Source organism: Lontra canadensis, unplaced genomic scaffold, assembly GCF_010015895.1.
Source record: "Lontra canadensis isolate GAN:19392208 unplaced genomic scaffold, GSC_riverotter_1.0 scaffold56, whole genome shotgun sequence".
Classification (NCBI taxonomy): domain Eukaryota; kingdom Metazoa; phylum Chordata; class Mammalia; order Carnivora; family Mustelidae; genus Lontra; species Lontra canadensis.
In genome coordinates this window covers 2,077,755-2,098,884 of record NW_022631050.1, presented here as the reverse complement: position 1 = coordinate 2,098,884, position 21,130 = coordinate 2,077,755, and the positions used below count along the sequence as shown (strand labels likewise).

At 38.8% G+C, this 21,130-nt stretch overlaps 1 protein-coding gene across 1 annotated transcript in view; it reads right to left on the bottom strand.

The window, feature by feature from the left end:
• Window positions 1–20,761, bottom strand: part of ACTL6A (actin like 6A) — a 28,628-nt gene extending 7,867 nt beyond the window's left edge. Inside the window, exons 1-9 of the mRNA XM_032875400.1 lie at window positions 20,560–20,761; window positions 12,282–12,358; window positions 11,944–12,118; window positions 9,382–9,482; window positions 8,290–8,387; window positions 2,321–2,415; window positions 1,914–2,020; window positions 1,730–1,819; window positions 275–336 (exon numbers count right to left, since the gene is read on the bottom strand). Coding sequence (XP_032731291.1) covers window positions 275–336; window positions 1,730–1,819; window positions 1,914–2,020; window positions 2,321–2,415; window positions 8,290–8,387; window positions 9,382–9,482; window positions 11,944–12,118; window positions 12,282–12,358; window positions 20,560–20,584 — 830 coding nt within the window. The 5' untranslated portion in view covers window positions 20,585–20,761. The remainder of the gene's footprint in view (window positions 1–274; window positions 337–1,729; window positions 1,820–1,913; window positions 2,021–2,320; window positions 2,416–8,289; window positions 8,388–9,381; window positions 9,483–11,943; window positions 12,119–12,281; window positions 12,359–20,559) is intronic.
• Between the last annotated feature and the right edge of the window lie 369 nt (window positions 20,762–21,130).

The window sequence follows — 21,130 nt, the reverse complement described above, 5'->3', positions numbered from 1 at the left end:
AGTAAACATTAAACAAAAGAAAAAAAAAATCCTGCCCAAAATTATAAACTAAGAAATTATCAACTTGGAAGAAAGCAGAGTGAGAGTATCTTTCTTTTATGTTAGTCAGTGTTTCTTAATATAACTTTTTACCTTTAGACCAGTTATGCATATTCTGCAATTCTTTAACTAAACAAATCAATTTCTTTCCTCATTTATGAAGTATTCAGTGTTTAGAAGATTAAGATGAAGGTTTTAATGAGCTATTATAAATCTTGTAGATAAGAAAACATACTGTTCATCGTAAGTTGAATCTGATACTTGAAGTACTGAAGCTTGAAAGTCCTGGATAACACACTATGGATTAAAAAAAAAAGTTTTTAAGAAACAAGGTTATGGAGATTTGTCTCTGCAATCTATACTTTTGTAATATTGTATTTAAAATACTTTTCTTAATGAAACCGGACCATGATCCTGGATGGCAAAGTCATTTCAGGGGTATAAGTCTATCCAGCAAAGACTCAAGAGTATCAAGAAACCCAATTCTAAACATTTGCATTATAAACTATATAACTATATATATAAGCTATATATAGTTATATATATAACTATATAGTTAATATATAAACTATATTATACCACATTTAAATTAACAATAATTTAAAAAAAATAATTATGGAAAAATGATGAAATAAAAACAATTAGGAACCTGTTCTGCATAACAAAACTGGTTTCAGAACACTGTTTTTTCCTTAAAAATAAGCCTAGACTTAGAAGCAAGATTTCGTTATCTGAATAAGTACACACGTGCCCATATGTGGCATCTGATATAATTTCTAATGACTGCACGTAGTGTAAAACATTTTAAAATTTTGCTACAAAATACATACAACCTCTAGGCTGCTAAGGAAAAATCTAATATCTACGCAAAATTGTTAATCGTCTCCACAATGTTCCCTTCTACTGAACACCCACAGAAATCTTTATCGTTAGGTACAAAAAGTATCAGAGAGGAGACATCCCTGGCATATTAAATTATTACTTTCGTATCATTTTATGTTAGGAATGAATATACGTCTATGGTGTGAGAGGTTTTACTAACCTCTCTTCCTTTAAGTTATATGTTCAGAGAGGGATTTTTGGTAAAGAGAATCTTACTGGCTCCTTACTAGAATAATGACACGTTTTTTTAATATGGCTGACTGATGTTAAATAAGAGAACATTACTGAGCCATACTCAGTTCTCTACAGACTGAAACAATTATCTTAGATTAAAAAAGATATAGAATAGCATAATATTTGTTTTTACTCCAAAACCAAAGTTCCTTCAGGTCTTAATGTAATCCAAATGAATATAGTAGTTTGTTGAGATAATTTGTTTGACAAATATGAAAAGCACCCCTTCCCTCTCAAAATAAGCTATTATTTTTGTTTGTAAAGTACCATTAAAACTATAAAGTGCTCAGGGTGCCTGGGTGGTTCAGTCAGTTAAGCATCCAACTTCGGCTCAGGTCATGATCCCAGGGTCCTGGGAGTGAGCCCCGCATTGGGCCCTGCACTCATCAGGGAGCCTGCTTCTCCCTCTTCCTCTGCCCCTACCCCCACTCCTGCTGTCTCTCTCTCTCAAATAAAATCTTGAAAAAATATAAAATATTTTTCTAAATACTTAATATATACAAACTGCTCAAAAACTATTCTATCAAAAACTTATAGCCTACAATAGTTTTAAAAAGAGAATAAGGGTACTTACATTACACATATAATTGTGCCAAGACCTTGTAACCTGTGGCAACTTCTCTTTTCTTTTCCAGTTTGCTGGAGATCCTTCACGAACAGCTTCCTGAGTACCAAGAACATGTGCTAGAGTTCATTCACAACATAGGAGGTAGGGAGTTAGAGATAAATTCCAAAGAGAAAATTCAAGCATCCCTTACTTTTGATGCAATCATATACGGAGGAATCAGTTCTATATTCATTTCTTGGAAGAGTTCTCTGCATTGCATAGTAATGAAGTCTCCAGCAAGAGGGGATTTCACAATGCCTATGAAAACAGATTAAACAAGGCTAAGACAGTAGTAAATCCAAGCTCCTTGGGACAAATTCTTCTGTGTATTTATATATGAATAATTTTTTCAAGTAGAATTAACTGAACCAACCCTTTAAGCATGAATGAAGCCATGCATCAGTTTTAAATACATATTATAAAGATTTTTAAAAAACTCTTAACAAAGACACATTTTTTGGACACTGATATGACTTGATAGTCCAACTCACTGCTCTGTTATCCACGTCTTCATGACAGCTAACATCATCTCAGCATACCCACATTAAATCCACTTACCCTGCTGAAGAACATAGCCATCGTGAACTGGAATTGCAGTGGTATGAGTGGCTCCACTGTCCAAAATAAGCCCAGTAGAACGACCATTAGCAAATCTAGTTTAAAGCATTAAGGAAAAGAAAATATCAAGGCTCCTAAAATATGTTTAATTGTAAATGCTTATTGTAAAGGGAAAGTTTTGTTAAGGCATTCTTAAACATGTATATTATGGCTTAAAATGTGTTGAAGTTAATCCAGGGAAGAAAACTAGTGTCAAATATCTGGCTTAAAGAGAAATGACATCAGGCAGACTTCCAAAATGATAGTGAGAGGAAGCCAGGGAAACCTTTATCCCAGAGAGACACCTATTGAACTGGTCAAAATTAGCACAACCATTCAATGTCTCTGGAGACAGATGAAAGAACTTATATTTAACAAAATCTACAGAAATTCAGTAAAACGGTAGGAGGCTTTGGCATTTGAGCTAGGAACTAAAACTGTTCTCCACACAGGTTAAAGAAAAACCATTGTAGCAGTGTGGCAGCTGAGTGGCAGTTCCCACAACTCAATGGGAAAGCTATTCCAGGTGGATTCAACAGCCAACAAATATTGGCAGATCCCATCTTCCACAGCTCTATGCTGCAGAGGGCCTGTGTCACGTCAGCCTCGTACACCAACACGCAGGAGCAGGGCCATTCACTTGGTCATCAAATATTTACTGAGCACCTATTATATGCCTAGTGTTAAGTCTGGTACTGAGTAAGGAACCATAGTTAGTCTGGTCCTGGCATTCCCAAGCCCAGAAGGCACAAGAAGGTGCTCCGAAATGAACTCTGTCCTGAATATCCTGTTTAGTAGAGATCAGTAATGCTGTGAAAAGAACAGCTTGGGGTGCACTGGGGGTATAATGGAGAGACCACCTAACCAACCCTGGGGAAATCCAAATGTAAGCTAGCAAGGAAAACACAGGGAAGATATAGGAATATGTGGAAAAGGCAAGCGGCAAGAGGATACGATGAAGCCAGGGTGCAAAGTAGTTCAGCAGAGCCTGCAAGAATGTGGAAGATGATTCTAGCTTAAAGCAGCCTGGCAATTAAAGATTATTAGAGGGGCAGTGAGAAGAGTGGGCAAGGTAAGAGGAAGGGTTGCAGTAATCCCAGAAATAGCTTGCACCAAAAGCAATGGCAGTGGAGAGAGAGAAATCAATGGATCTGAGAGGTCATGGGGAAGAAAAAACACAGGTCTTGATGACTAACTAAATTTGAAGGGTTAGAGAGAAAGATTTTGGGATGCCTGGGTGGCTCAGTCAAATAAGCGGATGTTTTTGACTCAGGTCATGATCCCAGCGTCCAGGGATGGAGTCCCGCATCTGGGTCCTTGCTCAGGGGGGAGCCCGCTTCTTCCTCTGTCTGCTCTGCCTGATGCTCCCCATGTTTGTGTTCTCTCTCTTGACAAATAATAAATAAAATCTTTAAAAAAAAAAAAAAAAAGAGAGAGAGAAAGAGAAAGATTTCCAGTCTGGGCAACTGGGAGTAAGAAGATATAAAGAAAGAGAAGGAATAAATTTGAGGGGAGAGAAGATTAATTCAGTTCTGGACATAATTTAAAGTGCTTCAACAGATAATTAATACAAAAAGTTCTAGTAGGGCAGGTGGATGTCGGCCTGGGGCTCACAAGAAAGATCTGGGATACAAAACAGATATGTATTTGGAACTTGTTAGTGTAGAACTGGTATCTGAAGTCAAGGAAATGGATAATTTAAACCAGAAAGAGCATGTCAAGAGAAATAAAGGGCCAAGGGCAGAAAACCAAGGAATGCGTAAGAATGATCAGAATCAGTGAGGATCAATGGCCAGAAAGACAGGTTGGTGATTTATCTTTGCTAATTCTGGTACTCTATTGACCTCTGGTCAACTATATACACAAACATTAATTTGATGCTCTGTTAGTAGAAAACAACAGATGCAGTAATACCAAACTAAAAAGTGGCATAAAGGTACAAGGATCTTCCTATAAATAACAAAATCTGGACAAATTATCTTAGATGACCATTTTAAGATACTGGAAAGTGTTTAAATGCAGTCAAAATTCAGCCAAAATTTATTCTCATAAAACTGCAACTGGAAGGGGTAAGAAGTTGAAGTTTGTAGCTTCCTTGCCTGAAAGTGTTCCCCAGCTCCACAGCTACAATTGGGAAAGCAATGGTGGAAAACTGCAAGTTTACCACCTTGAATGAACAGAGAAAGGAATTCAGGGCCAGAAAAAAAGCTGGACAGGTAAGGTAGAAACCCTAGAAGTCAGAGAATTACAGAAGGGATCAAACCCAAAATCAGAGTATAAAACGTACCCACATCTCTGACTGACTGCTACTCTTCAGGGGCAGAACTTCAGGGGGCCCAACAAAAACAGAGAGAACAAAGAGTAATCCACTCTTCAAAGAGCAGCACCTAGGAGTTCTGTGATTTTTCTACATTTTTAGCTAACTGCATTCTCCAACAGTGTGCAGCTTGGACAGAAGGCCCTCTTTACTAGCTTGAGGGGTCAAGAGGGCAGAGCCTGAGCTTGGCAGATATGAGAATCCAGCTATCAATTAAATCAGATAAAATAATGCTACCCTTCTAATATTTTTGTTTTGGAAAATATATTTTTTCTTAAAATGTTATTTATGTTAACCTAAATGGGTCTTTTTGGGTCATTTTTAAGTTAATAAATAAATGCTAAAATAATTTTCCAGTTGTGGTGCCTGGGTGGCTCAGTCAGTTGAGCATCTGACTCTTGGTTTTTGCTAAGGTCATGATCTGGGGTTCATAAGATAGAGCCCCACACACATCAGGCTCGGAGCTCAGCTGGGAATTTGCTTTTCCCACTCCCCCTGCCACTCCCCCACCTCACACATATGCTCATTCTCACAAATAAAAATGTTTTAAAAAACAGAACAATTCTTAGTTTTTTTTTTTCTTTTAATCTAACATTTTTTTTTAAGATTTTTATTTATTTATTTGACAGACAGAGATCACAAGTAGGCAGAGAGGGGGGGGCAGGGGGTGCAGGGAGCTCGATCCCAGGACCCTGGGATCATGATCTGAGCCAAAGGCAGAGGCTTTAACCCATTGAGCCACCCAGGAGCCCCAGAACAATTCTTAGTTTTAATTTCTCACAATAATCCTGACATACAACCCACATAAACAAAATCTTTATAGTCCTCAGAAATTCTTTAAAGTGTAAAGGAGTCCTAAAGCCATACATAATCTTTGAGGTCAAAACAATTTTTAGAATAATACTAAGATGTTATTTGCCCTTTTCACTGTCATTCTCTCATGAGTGTATATGAGACTTTTCCAGAGACCACGTCATGTATGATAGAGAACAGACTGAACGCAAAAGACAGATATGAGAATCCAACATCTGTTATTAATCCTGATGTTAAAGAGATTTGAAAAGATGTAAAATAATTCCACTCTTCTCAACTTTTTTGGTTTTAGAAATCAGTTGATTTTCATTAAGATATTTTATATTATGACTTATTACTAATTTACTTGGACTAAGAAATCTAATTTTTTTGGTTTCTATTTTAATTTCCAATATGGTAAACACCACCAAATACAATCTACCACTAAGTAAAAGTTCTGGATGTAAAAGGTTGAGATCCACTGGCTGGAAGAACATAGTAAAAGGACACCAATCATCTAAATCCAGAAATGTAGGAAATTCTACATGAGAATCTACTTCCTTAACAGACAAATTACAAGGGAAAAAAAGGGTCAGGGGAGTAGAACCTACAGATTAAAAGAGACCTAAGAGACATGCCAAAGAAATACAATGTATGACCTTGTTCAGGTCCTGACTTATATACACCACACTGTTTTGTTTTGATTTTTAAAGATTTTATTGATTTATTTGACAGAGAGAGAGAACACAAGTAGGCAGAGAAGCAGGCAGGAGGGGTGGGAAGCAGGATCCCTGCTGAGCAGAGAGCCCGATGCAGGGCTCGATCCCAGGACTCTTAGGTCATGACCTGAGTTGAAGGCAGAGGTTTTAACCCACTGAGCCACCCAGGTGCCCCTACATTATACTGTTTTTTTAAAAAGTTGTGATTACTTCCTTTTTTTGTCTTAAGACACATGGTAAAATCTTTTAGAGACACATGCTAAAGTTTCTATGGATAAAATTATATCAAATCTGGCATTTACTTCAAAATCATAGTGCGAGGGGGAGAGGGAAGGGTTTTAACTACTACAAGTTAGCTATGTTTTGAGAACTGAACTGTGCGATAGGCACATGGAGGTTCAATATGACATTCTATATTCTTCTGTATTAGAAATTTTCCATAATAAAAGGTTAAAAAATATACAATGCCTGATTCTGTTTACATACTCCTTGCAAGGAAGCAGCCAAACAGACCTAAGTTCAAATTCAGTAAAGCCACTTTCAAACTATGGACTTGAACTAGTTTGCTTACTTCGGCCACATTCCTGAGAGAGTTATTATGAGTATTAAGTGAGATAATGCACACAGTGCTAGCTAGCATTCTCTATGTTCTACTCAAAAACCTGCAATGGTACACTAGAGTCTAAAGTTCAAATTTTTAAAATCTGACAGGCAAGGTATGTACAGTTTGACCCAAACCTATTTCCACAACTCCTTCTGAAGTCTAACAGAAATTCAACTATAAACTAAGTCACTGGAAAGAACACTTAGACTTCCTCCCTCCACACTTTTGCTAAAATCATCTCCAAAACACACCATTACAGACAACGTTAGATTACCACAGTGATTCTCATATATATGTAAAATTTACTTGAATATTACAGCAATCCAGGGAGGTATACAGCATAAGTGAGTAAAAAGTAAAGCTAGGTTTTAAGTACTTAATTCAAAATCACGCAGTCTGTAAGCATGTCACCTTAAACCCTAAATATAGGGCTCCTTCCCCCACATCACACAAATAAATTCTATTTTCTTTATAAAGATTTTTTTTTTAAGATTTTTATTTATTTATTTGACAGGGAGGGAGAGGGAGCACAAGCAGGCAGAGCAGCAGGCAGACTCCCCACAGAGCAGGAAACTTGACTTAAGGCTCAATGCCAGGACCCTGAGGTCAGGACCTGAGCCAAAGGCAGATACTTAACTGACTGAGCCACCCAGGAACCCCTTCAAATATCTTCATAAAGATTTGTCAGGCTATTATTTTCCTCTGATGAACTTCCACCATTATTATACAAAAAATTCAAATTAATATGTACTTCTTCATGACTTTTGCCAGTTATTTTGAAGTACTTTTTTTTAAGATTTTATTTATTTGTAAGAGAGCGAGAGCACATGTGCACAAAGAGGGGGAGTGGCAGGCAGCTCAGGGAGCTGCTGAGCAAGCAACCTACCCAGGGACTTGATCCCAGGATCCTGCCATCATGACCCAAGCTGAAGGCAGACACTTTACCAACTGAGCCACCCAGGCATCCCTTAAAATACTATATAAACCTATTACTTACCTTTTAACAAGAATATTACATTACAAATTCTTTGTGATAAGGACATAATATTTCCCGGTCTGTCCCTTAACATGTCTACAATAAATATTTGGTGATTTTTTTTTAAATTGATGATAAAATCTTAAGTGAACTTACAGCTAATTTCCACTTTTCTATGGTAATGGGAGAAGAGAAAGAAAATGGCAATCTTTTTGAACTTGTTTAATCCAACTGGCTTAAACACTACCCTCTATTCACATTCCCCTTCTAAAAACAAATGTTTTAAAAACCTTGATAACAAGTAGGATTTGAGCATTTCTTTCTTATTTCCCTCTAATAACTTCTGGCATATCTATTCCAATAAGAAATACTAAAAGACAGCCAAAAATTAAGGAGAGAGGAAAAAAACCCAAACTTTTGAACAAGCAAGAACTGGCTCATGTCTTCCTGCTGGGGGCATTCTCTTTAAGGGCACCACATTTACTTTGAAAGAAAAGCTGAGTATTACTCTTTAAAGGATACGCTGTCAAAACTGCAGTTTTGCAAAGGAAGAATGCAGGGATATTGTAGTGTTCAAACATTAATTCTGTCAGTTTCTCTCTCTTTGCTCTAGTATTCCACTTGAGAAGAGAAGAAAAAGAAATGCAAGTTATTTACTGTTTAAAAACTAAAAAGTTGATTTCAAGATTCAATGTAGCACTATATTAACAAAGATATAAATATTAAAAATAAAACAGAGTACCACAGAAAATAATCCTCATAAGAATATATATTTTTTTGTTTGTAAATAAATTTAGTAAAAATAAATTAAAATTTACCATTTAACAAAAAGTAAAATTGTCTGTTTCTATGAATTCTACAAGTTATACAGACTTTTCAAAGTACAAGAAAATCATGATTCTTATAAAGTATTATTAAATCTTAAGAGTGAATCTAGTAATTTTAAACCACCAAATCTTCCTACTTAGAGCTGGTACTCCTAAACGAAACTAGGTTAAAAACAGTAACAAAATGTTAATAATTTATGATTGTTAGCTAGCCTGCTAGGCTCTTTGGACTCTGTACCAAATTTATTTCACAAGAGACTTCAGTCTGGTCATTTCCAGCCCTAGTTCCACATTGGACTTCTCACTTGGAGAGCAGAGTATACAAGCAGATACACCCTGCCTCTGGGGCACAGGGGTAATTCATAAACCCAAAGGGAAGCAGCCCAAGGAAATCAAATGTTAAATAAATCCCTGGAAAATAAGGAGGGCACAGACTGCATGGAGCACTGGGTATTATACGCAAACAATGAATCATGGAACACTACATCAAAAACTAATGATGTACTGTACGGTGACCAACACAGCACAATAAAAACAACAACAACAAAAATCCCTGGTGGGGAGGGGGGACCAAACCCCATTTAGGGTGCTTTGTTATTGTTCTTTGAATATTTTACTTATTGAAATAATAAAAATTATAATAGTATGTAAAAATTAATCCCCCTTTCCCTAATTTTCAAAATTCAAAATATGAACTTCTATGTCTTTTTAAAGAAAAAGAAAACATTCTTCAAATGAGTTTAAAGAACAACAACTACAGAAACTCAGAAAACAAAGTCTGTCTTACCGGTGCTTCTGACATGAGAACAGGATGCAGGCTGGCTTCTGATTTGACATGCATTTTGTAGGTATGATCCAAAATAGCCTGGAAACTATCCCAGTCTTCAACTACAATATAAGATTAACACCCTGAAAGCAATGCTTAGTTGAAGATGAATACAGAATCTTTTAAGAGACTGTTTCTACAGTTTAGCATTAACAACAGAACCTACTTATTTCACAGATTTACTTCATAATATAGGACTTTAGTGCTCACTTCGGCAGCTCATATACTAAAATTAGAACCACAATACAGTATTTATTTATATAGGCATAATCTTTGTTTTCTGTGAATATGGAAACTTTTTGTTTCCTTCAGCCCCCACAGTATCACAATCTGTAGACCTGTCCCAAATGTAATTAGTGTATCTAACAGACCTAAAATACCAAAACAAATATTACTCAGTAAGTACTTACTAGAGGCATAGTATGCAATTTAAATGGTAAGAGAACATACAAAAGAATGGTATGATCTAGATCTGATATTCAAAAAGCTTACAATCTACTTGAAAAAACATTAAAAGATACAAAAAAAGAACCCTCAGGGAATTTAATATGCCTTAATTTGGCTTTCACCTAAATGTTCCATCAAAACTACTTGCATCACTAATGACCTTCTAACGGACAATTCCAGAGGAAACTTCCCATTTGTACTATCACTTGACCTCTTTTAACATTATCTGATACTACTGACTGCTCAACAGTTTAAAAACTTGTTTTGCCACTGTCCAAAGAAGAATGTCATGACTTATACAACATACTCCCACAGGTGTAGGAGGACTTTGTTTGTTTTGGTAAATGAACTTTGTTAGTCATTCTAACTTTTCTCTCCCCTTCTTAGTGTAAATCTCAATGTCACAGCTGAGAACAATGAGAATTAATCACTTCCATGCTTCCAGAACTTGTTCTTCCCTTGGCCTTCTGCTGAATATTAATTCTCCTACATCCCTAACTATTCCTCCTTCAGGAGCACCTTTTCTTCTCTTCTGTTAAATACAGAACAAGCTCTGACAAGGAACCCCATCCTCAATCCATGTCTCAAATTTCACATTCTTTCTGGCTAATATAATGCAACTCCATGTCTTAAAATTTTCCTCACCCACTTGCTCTAACAGCACCTATATTCAAATACTTTGAACGCAATAACAAACTCATTTACACTCTGTACATAAAAACACCTGTTTGCAAGGCTGACCCCAGCTGGTATCTGGGAACATGACTGACAACCAGTTCCCTACACTGATATAAAATTTCCCCTAAATAATAAGAGTAGTTCACTGTGCCTAAACTGTTTGTACAACGTGGTTTATGCTGAACACCTTCTTTCCCTCTGGGAGCCTTGGATTTTAGTACATGCAAGGCACAGGGTCTCTATGTGACCACCACAGTAAAAATCGTCTCCAATGAGCTCCTCTGGTAGACAACACACATGTTACATCTCATCACTAGAGGAATTAAGTACATCCTGCCTGACTCCACTGTGAGAAGACTGAGAAGTTTGCACTGGTTTCCTCTGGACTTCACTTGATGTCCTTTTTCCCTATCTATTTTGCTTTGTATCCTCTCAGTGAAATAAATCTTAGCCATGAATACAACTATATGCTGGGTCCTGTGAGTCCTTGTGAATAACTGAACCTAAAAGTGATCTCATGTAATATACTTGTCTATTAAGACCGTAAAACTTGCTCCTTCCCATTCTATCCTACTTCAACGAATGGTACCCAATCACCCCAACCAAAAATTGAAGAAACTTTTTCAACTCATCTCTTTTTACCTCTTTGATATCTCTCAAAGCCACCTCAGGATCTCCACCATCAGTGATAAAATTTCAACCCTCTTCACTTTTCATCTGAATTCTCACCTCCCTACCTGATCCTCCTGTTTCTATTAACACCTTCCAATCTAGCCTACATACTGCTTTTAGAATCTCTCCAGCTGGCAGGTATGAGTATTTCACACCTCTGTTTAAACTCCTTTGGGGTTACCATTCAGAGCTGCCAGCTTAATACAGCCTTGGCATGGTTTACAAACCTTATTATTACTGCTCCATGCTCACCTTTCCTGCAACTGGTCCTAATGCATCCACTGTTACAGCTATACTTAACTGATGATCTTTCTAAACAGGTAGGCTTCTTCCACAGCCCCACCTCTTTACATATGCCAGCCTTCCAGTCAGGCCAATCCTTATTTATTGATCAAGATCCAATACAAAAGTTACCTCCTTTATGAAAACCATCACTGACCCCCAATGACAGAGTTAAATACCCCTCCTTTCTAATCCCACTGCTTATCAAACATAACTATACAAATATGCAAATATTTGTATATTTATTGTATACTTATATCTATCTACCCTACGAGTCTCTTAAGGAAGAGGAACATGTTCAATGCCTTTTTGTATTCTTAGTGCCTGGAACATCAGTTTGTGGAATAAAAATAATAAAATACCCGATAGTCAACTTAAAAGTTTTATGTCTAAAACACAGCATGTATATTCTATACATCAAATCCACAGAAGCAAAGATCGTACCCATCCCATTTTTTAGTGGTGAAATGGCCTCAGTATTCTCCCTGGGAACACGCAGGGCATTAGTATCTATATAATAGGTGGGGCCACCCTGTTTGCCTTTATCGCCGTCGATTTCCATCAGTGTGCTTCCATCATCTCTTTCTACCACCATACCAATAGCTGTGGGGAAATCCACCTGGAAGAGTCAAGAACATGATAATACAAGTTTTACCTGCTTTTATCAAGCAGTCATTTTTTCCCAACTAAAGTCTTTTACTGTAATTGAATCAGAATTTCTGCATGAATTTAATTCTACATAAATGGACTTTTCGTATCCAATTAACTAATACTATACTTACTTTGGGACAGTCTTCACCAGCATAACCAGCTCTCACAGTGTAGGATCCAATATCAAAAACAAGAGCTCCAACTTCATCTGAAAAGATGAAAGGATAATTAACATTGACAACCTACAGGTATCATATGAAAATTAAGAGCACTTAATGTGCTTAAAATGAGAAAGCATATGAAACCTCTATTACAAATTAAAGCAGGTATTACATTCATATTATTACTAGCTTGAACCTAGTTTCAAATACATCTTAAAGATTCATTTAGTTAAATAGTCATAATTGTATCAGTATAAGTTCAATCAGCAATGAGACAGTACACTAAAATTAGGTAATTTGCAAGACCTTACTTCTCAAAAGGGCTATTTACAAAGATGTGGGGATAATACAGGAAAACGAAAAGGGATAGTATGGTACCCTAGCACTAATAATACCACCCTTAGAACTGAAGAAACATGGAGAAGAACTGTTACCATAACCCAGAGAGAGTTGTGTTTGGAGGGCTACCTGACAAGGAGCTGTGACTTCAGCTGAGGGATGCAGTGAGCCATGGCTAACCCTGAGGGGATGGAACCAGGCTAATAAATATGCCAGCCTCTCTCTCCCCAACTCTCCATCCGCTCACATGATCTCACAGTTTATCACCCAAACTGGGCCACTTCTGAGTGCGAAAAGGGCTCTCTATTTATAGTTCTACCAGGACAAGAGGCATAGAGTAGGAAATATGGTTACCCTATCATGGGTCAAACCAGAGGTTAAGAGACCCACTGAGGCAGTCTATGAAGATCAGCCTTTCCAGGCACAAAGAGGATGTAAATGGGTGGAAAGTAGATCTGGAGGGGCAAAGGGAAGATATGCAGTATACTTAGGTACCATTTTTTCAGATATTAAGGGAAATTACATCCCATGCAATTAGAGAAGAAACTTAGCAAAACTCCAAGAAAAAGAGGGACTCCGAAGAATAAGAGTTCAAGATGTAATTGTACAGACCAAGTAAAAATCATGAAAATGAAGTTATCAAAGTTCGCACATTTCAAAGATTTTTAATAAAGTTTAATGCTGAGGAAGAAAGCTGGTAATTTTTTTTTCACATTCATATTCAGAGAATAGCCTTTAATTTTACTTTAAAAATATTTCACCCAAAACAGCATGCCTCCAAAAACAAAACAGTTGTGTTTTCCAGACACTAATTGTTCAAGTAAGAATTTTTTTCAATCCTTAAAAAGAATAAAGAACTATTATTTACCTCCATTAAATTGGCAAAATCCACCTGATAAGATCAAGTGTTGTCAAAGATGTAGGCAAAGAAGAGCTCCTACACATTTGCTTATGAAAGCCGTAAACTGGTAAGACCACAACGTACAATTCAGTCATATGCATTAAAGTTTAAAATGTGCATATACATTACACTTTTATCTTCTCTAGAGAAACTCTCGCACACATACCAAAAGGAAACACATTTCAGAATGTTTACTAGCTATGTGACCTTGGGTGATTTCTAACTTCTCTGCCTCAACTTCCTCATATGTAAATGTGCATAACAATAGTTCCTATCTCACAGGATGCTCGAATAATTAAACATGTTAAATGCTATAATGCATGTAATCACATGGAACAGTACCTGCACATAATAATCACAGCAGGTGGTAGCCACTATTACCAGTAATATCATCATCACTCTGCTCGTCACAGGAAAAAATAGAAATAATCTAATAGTCTCTCAGTATGGAGACAGATAAACTATAATTTATTCACACCATGAAATATTATACAGCAGGTAAAATGAATGGTCTAGATCTACATGTATTAATATGGATAAATCTCCAAAAAATGATTAGTTTGAAGAGCTAGTTAATACACACACACACACACATTATGATACTATTTAATTCATTATGGACACACAAACTGAGTAAAAGCATAAAATCTGTATGGGGTCTGGGAATGTTGCCTACAACTTCAGTTCTGCGGCTTCTTCTATGGAGGGAGAAGAGGGGGCTCTATATCAATAACGTTCTACTTCTTAAAATATTTCAGGCAAATACAGTAAAATACTACATCTATTTATCACACATAAACTTACACATTTTTAGTATGTCTGAAGTACTAAAAATTAAGTTTTAAAGAAAAATCAGTGGTTATACAGATATTCGTAGTTTAGAGATGGTGTCCTTACAGAATAATGATCTCATTTTTATTCAAATAAACTGAAGAGCTACTTATTTTTACTTCTAATTTGAAAGGAAGTTTCTGCACTTACTACATTTCACAAAGTAATTATCCATTCTCTATAAAACCCTCTGATCCAAATAATTTTGTCTGAAAGTAGGGGTGCATTTGTTATCACCATAGCTGTACATTCAGGAACAAAGAGTAAAGTTACCCAATGAATATGAATTAATAAACGTTAACACTGACTAATCAGAATACTAGCTAAAGAAATATCCTAACTAAACAAATGGATTACCTTTCTCAAGGATCAATCTTTTGTCCTACGCCAGGGCTCTTAACCTTTTCTGTATCATGGACCTCTTTCACAAAGCTCTGGGCTGAACTGTTTCCCCCTAAAATTCCTATGTTGAAGTCTTAACTCCTATTATCTTAGAACATGACTCTATTTAGAGATCAAGGTCTTAATTTAAAGAGGCAATTAAATTAAAATGAGATAGATAGAATGGCCCCTAACCCACTATGACTGGTGTTTTGGCATGAAGAGGACAATTGGATACAGATACGCAGAGGAAGGACCATGTGAAGACACAGGGAGAAGAGAGTGCTTATAAGCCAAGGAGAAAGACCTCCAAAGAAAACGACTCTGCCAACACTTTGATACCAGATTTCTTGCTTCCAGAATAGAGAGAAAATTAATTTCTGTTATTTAAGCCACACAGTCTGTGGTACTTTGTTACAGCAGCCCTAGCAAACAAATACAGACACATCAGGACACTTATGACTCCCTTCTTAATAATGTTTTAAAATAGATCACAGGGGCACTTGGGTGGCTCAGTGGGTTAAAGCCTCTGCCTTCGGCTCAGGTCATGATCTCAGGGGCCTGGGACTGAACCCCGCGTCAGGCTCTCTGCTCGGCAGGGAGCCTCCTTTCCTTCCTCTCTCTGCCTGCCTCTCTGCCTACTTGTGATCTCTCACTGTCAAATAAATAAATAAAATCTTTAAAAAAAAATAAATAAATAAAATTCCATCTCAAATCTCTCAAGCCCTCACCTTCATCTAGATCCATATCTCAAACTTTTAAAAAAATGTTACAAATAAGATTTTTTGTTACCGTTAAATGTCCAAATTTTAAACAGATTCTTGGACTGGTGGCTCATATCCAACCAACTTCATCAGGGGCACCTGCATGGTGCAGAGGGTTAAGCATCAGGCTCTTGGTCTCTGCTCAGGTTGTGGTGGAGTCCCCAAGCCCCCTATGCCGCCCATGCTCCATGCTGAGTGCAAAGTCTGCTTAAGACTCTCTCTGCCCTACCCTACACCACTCTCCCCACAAAGCGCACACACTCTCAAATAAATCTTTAAAAAATAAACATAAAAATAAATGCAAGTTTGTCATTCTGTAGATCAGCAAGGCTCACTTCAAAAACATGATAATTAGGCCTTCAGATGCGATTTTGGCTCCATTAAGTTCTCTTGCCTAGTGTTTTTCCCGTACTTCTTAACACTGAACACAGGTGGTACTTTCACATAATACCAATTTTTCTTAGAAAACAGATCAACTGCTTTCTTCTCGGGTCCCCTTCTAGACCCTTTACTAAGGCACTTGTTCTTACCAACTGCTGTGGTGCTACTCAGAGAACCAAAAGGTCGCATCTCAAACTTCTTAGTGTACAACATCAATTCCTCCTGATGTCCCACTGGTACCTCAAATTCAACATATCTGAAACACTGTCTTCTGTTCCCCATCCTACCTAACCTAGTCTCAGCCGTGCTATCATAATTTGTGGCCTAGTCAGCAGAGGCAAAACACTGAGAATTGTGAATGTCTTCACATTTTTCATACCCCTCAACAAGTTTTGCAAAACATTTCTGCTAAATATTTCTCAATTACCTTCTTCTTTACTATCATTGCCACTGTCTTGAGTCAAGCTCTTCTTTTAAAAAATTTGAGAGTGCAAGTGCACGGGCGACAGACGGACACACACACACACACACACACACGTAGGGGAGGGGCAGAGAGAGAGGGAGAGAATCTCAAGCAGACTCCCTGAGAGCGAAGAGTCCAAGGTGGGGCTTGATAGAACGATCCCAGGATCATGACCTGAGCAGAAACCAAGAGTTGGATGCTCAACCAACTAAGCCACCCAGGAGCCCCCTGAATCAAACTTTATCTCAACAGGGAATTATTATGATTCCCTATAAGTACTGTTTCCCATTTCTTCACCATCTCCATCCCTAATCAATCTGCTGCACTGTTATCTTTCAAAATTGTAACTCTGAACATATGGGTACATAAATCCTTCAATGAAAAGAGCATCACTCAGTGGTTTCCCATCATCTACAAAATAAAATTCAAATCATTCCACTGAGTTCATATTCAAGGCTTAGCAAAATCTGACAGTAGTCCTATATCCCACCTCACATACTAGCATTACCACCATGTGCGCTCACTAAGCTACCTTTGCATATGCAGTCCTTCTCTACTCTTCTTCCACCATCCCCATAACCTCTCTTGCGAAGTTCTCTGACTTCCCCACACTGAGTTAGTAACTTTCTGTCTGTTCTACCTTTGTAACTTCTACATATTGTCATTACTGAACACACTATGTTGAATTAGTTACCCTTTCTCATCATGTCACCCAATTCTCATCATATGGTATAAATGATAAGATGCACCATTATTTCATGCATCACAAAGAAAAAAAAACCATGTCTGCCAAACCATCAAGAAATGTTCCATGTTAATTAGACTGGAATTAAAATATTTTAAATTTTAAATATGTAAAGTAGAAAAACCCACAAAAGGAGAGAGAAATATTCCAACTTCAGCTCTTTAAAATTGGGGGGGGGCAATATACAACTAAAAACAGATAAAATATGGTGTCTATTTGACTGACTCACCTATAAGGCTAAGTGTCTTGGTAGAGGCTATACCTGCCTGGCACATAATGAGCACTCAAAAACTGTTTTTTTTAATGAAGTGAAAAAATCTAACAAATCTATTATGCTCCTGTCCTAATTAGATGGCAAACTATTTTTGGGTGGGGGGGCAAACTAGACAGTAGAATTTTAATCTGAGTGACGCTCCTGATTCTTGGAATATTGCATCTGCCTATTTTCCTTTTTCAAAGGATGGGAAATAGATCTATTTCCTGTATCTTGTTTTGTTAAAAAACTAAGTGCCAACAAACCCAAAATAGGAGAATGGCAAAGGGAGATAGGGGACTTAAACCATAACCATGGAGGTCTGGATATTTAAAAACCGGAATACAATTTCTAACAGAAAAAAATCCGCTGGATCCCTTTGCTTCAAAAAACACTGTTTTCACTTCTCTGAGGATACTGATGTTTTTCCACAGAGTAAATGGCTTTCATATTTAGAGGTGTGGTGATTTTTCTGGGAAAACATGAACCAATGGTGGCAATTTTCTAACCTGGTCTTAAAACATTCCAATATAATACTGAAGGCAAATGACTTTGGAAGAAAACATTTTATTTATTTTTTGTTTCTGTGTTTGGAAAAGGATGCCCCAACTCATGGGGATGATGGTCTTGAGAAATTTTTAAGATTAGAGATTTGGGAGTGAGAGGGTGCAGGAATGATGAAACACAATTTATCAAGAGTGGACTGCTTATTTTTATAATGCGAGTTTGAAGAAAAGAAGAACCATGAAAAATGGTCACAGGAGCAATGAGTAGGCCCAGAAATCAGTTAGAAAGTATGGAAATCTCCATTTCCATATTTTTTCCAAAGTATGAATTATGCATTATCCCCAATCAATGTCAGATCTAGTCAGAAATCATTATTAGAATAAGATAGCTGTAAGTTTTAATATTTAAACTGCTAAGATCTTTTAAATAAGCAAGCAAGTTAAAAATACAGACTACTGGGGGGCCTGGGTGGCTCAGTTGATTAAGCCTCTGCCTTCAGCTCAGGTCATGATCTCAGGGTCCTAGGATCAAGCCCCGCATCAGGTTCCCTGCTCAGTGGGGAGCCTACTTCTCCCTCTCTCTCTGCCTGCCTCTCTGCCTACTTGTGATTTCTCTATCAAATAAATGAATAAAATATTTTTTTAAAAATACAGGTTACTAAGTTAATTATACAAAACCTGGGTGGGAGGTTTGGTTTCTTTTCACAGTACACCCTTCGGAAAAGGTGACCTACTACAAATACCAGCCATACCCGAGTAACTGAAACACAAAATCATACACTTATTTTTGTGAGTTTGAAGTATTTTATATATGAAATAGGCTTTAAGACATATTCCTCTCCATAAGCCAGTAAGACAGAGGACGTTTATTCTGAAGACCTAAAACATACATGAATATGCTGTGGCTATATAACTGAAAAATGACCTACGGAGAAACAACCAAAAAATTTTTTTAAATAGGAAAGGGTTTTATTGAAATGCCTTTTTCTTCATCCCAGAGATTCTTGTTCACCACTTATTCGGAAGTTATGTAACTCTGGGCCAGTTACTTTATCTTTTCTATACCTTATTTTCTTATTCCATTATATGAGAATAGCAGTATCATTTCCTAGGGCTACTGTAGATTGAGTTAATGCACATATTAAACGCAACACATGAAAAGTCTCTGGAAGAGCTCTTAGTACAAAGTATGCACTCAAAAAATGTTTGCTACTAGCATTTATTGGTATCCATTTTTACCTCAGTCAAATTAAACAATGCCTTCTAAGGAAAAACTCATGAACAGCTTCTAGGTCTTTGGATCAGTGAACCTAAAGGTCAAAACAAAGTCAACAGCCTCCAAGAGGCAAAGGCATAAACACCCAGTTTTTTGGTCAGGATGCCATCTTCAGATGGGAAAGAAGTAAATCATGAAGACCCATCGGGCTTTCTCCAAAGCAAAAATGGGAAACTACTGACTCTCACATTTGAGAAATCAAAACCAAGAACATAAACGGGGAAGAAAAGGATGAGGATCAGCATACTATCGAAAAGAAACTCAAGCTACATTTCAAAAACTACTAAGAACTTTGAAAACCTCATTTCTATCCCTTACCTGTAAAACGTCATCCTCTTCAGAAACAATAAGCTTAATAGACACAATAACAAAAGCAACGCTCTAGATTTGTCTTGTTTTCTAAACTCCTCAAACACAGCAAAAACCAGAATCCCGTATACATCAGTGCTTCCTACCCATCTAGCAAGAATGAAAGCTCTGATTCAGTGCATTTCGAGTGGGGCTTGAGATACTGCATTTCTAAAAAGCTTGCAGGTGACGCGGCCACTGCTGATCCATGGACCACACTTGGTGTAGCAAGTGTTAACCTTCACAACCAACCCCACTGGGTAGGAATTACCATTCCCAAAATGAGGAGCCTCAAGTTGGGAAAGGCTGAGTAACTCGCCGAACGTCAAAGCGCTCCATAAATGGTGAGACTGAAAGTACAAGCCAGGTCTGTGTAACTCCCAGGACCGTGCTTATCTTTCCACTACACCACAGCCGACCCAAGGACAACATCTTTACAGGTTACAGGTGTTCCCACAAGTAACTCCGGAGAACCCACAGTCAGCAAACAGGCAGAAGTTACTGAAAGGTGTGAGGCAGTAGAGCACGGAACGACAAGAGGCTGCGTCCTGAGTGGCCGCCACTCCTCCAATCAGTGGTACCTCTCGCAGCTCGCGCTACCCTCCACAGGACGATGCGGAAACCCTCCGTCCACGCTTACACACTGCTGGGACCTCCCAAGTTTAAACGCGCGCGCGCGCCCCGATGTAACCGAGTTATGGAGACGCCGGGGAAGATGCGACCCTACGCCCGGCCACTCAAGCCGGGGCTCCGGGCCCGACCCCTCAGGATGAAGTGCCCGCCCAGGCGGAGACCGGCACGCACCCCCAAAACCCTGCTCCTTCGGGGGCCGAGGCTGGAAGGAACCGCAGTCGGCGGCAACTCCCGGCGCCCGAGGCTCTCGCCGAGCCGGGTGGACTCCGGGGGCGGGCAGAGCACGGGGCGGGGATGGGGCGGAGAGGCTGGGGTCCTGCGCGGGGGAGACCGGAAGGGGCCGCCGGGGAGAGGAGGGCTGGGGGCGGCGGTTACAAATCCCACACGCTAAAAAGGCGCGCTCTCTCGTCCGGCCGCACTCACTCACCTCCCCCGTATACCCCGCCGCTCATGGCTGTTGTCCGCGCGACTCCTACGCTAAAGGCTACCGGGCGAAGTGACTGCGACGGCCGCGAGTGCGGGTCCTGAGAAGCACTAACCCCCTACCCCCTTAACTTCCACCGCCACCCCCCTCAGGCAACAAAGCGGCGTCCACACACCCCGGAGCTCAGTCACACTTGCTGTCTGGTCGTATCGGCCAATCATGAGAGGCCCGGATACCCTTTAGCCAATCAGAACGAGTCTCTGCTGCATCCCTGCCGCGGCATAGCCAGTTTAACCAATCGAAGGTAGCCAGGGAGGCGGGGAAAAGGGAAAGCGACGGAAGGAGGGTAGGAGTTGGGTTGCGGAACCGGCCGCAGGCTGGCGGCGTGGGAGGGGTTAGGGGAAGGCTGGGGCGGAGCTTCCCGGGTGGGCGGGAGAATAAGCCCGAGGGAGCGGGAGAGGGAGGAGCCAGACAGGAGGGAAGTGTCGGGGTGGGTCCAGGGGTGTGGCTGGTCGCTGAGTACCGGAGGGAGTCTGGTAACCTAAAGTAAACCTCTGGAAAACAGTCTAGAAAT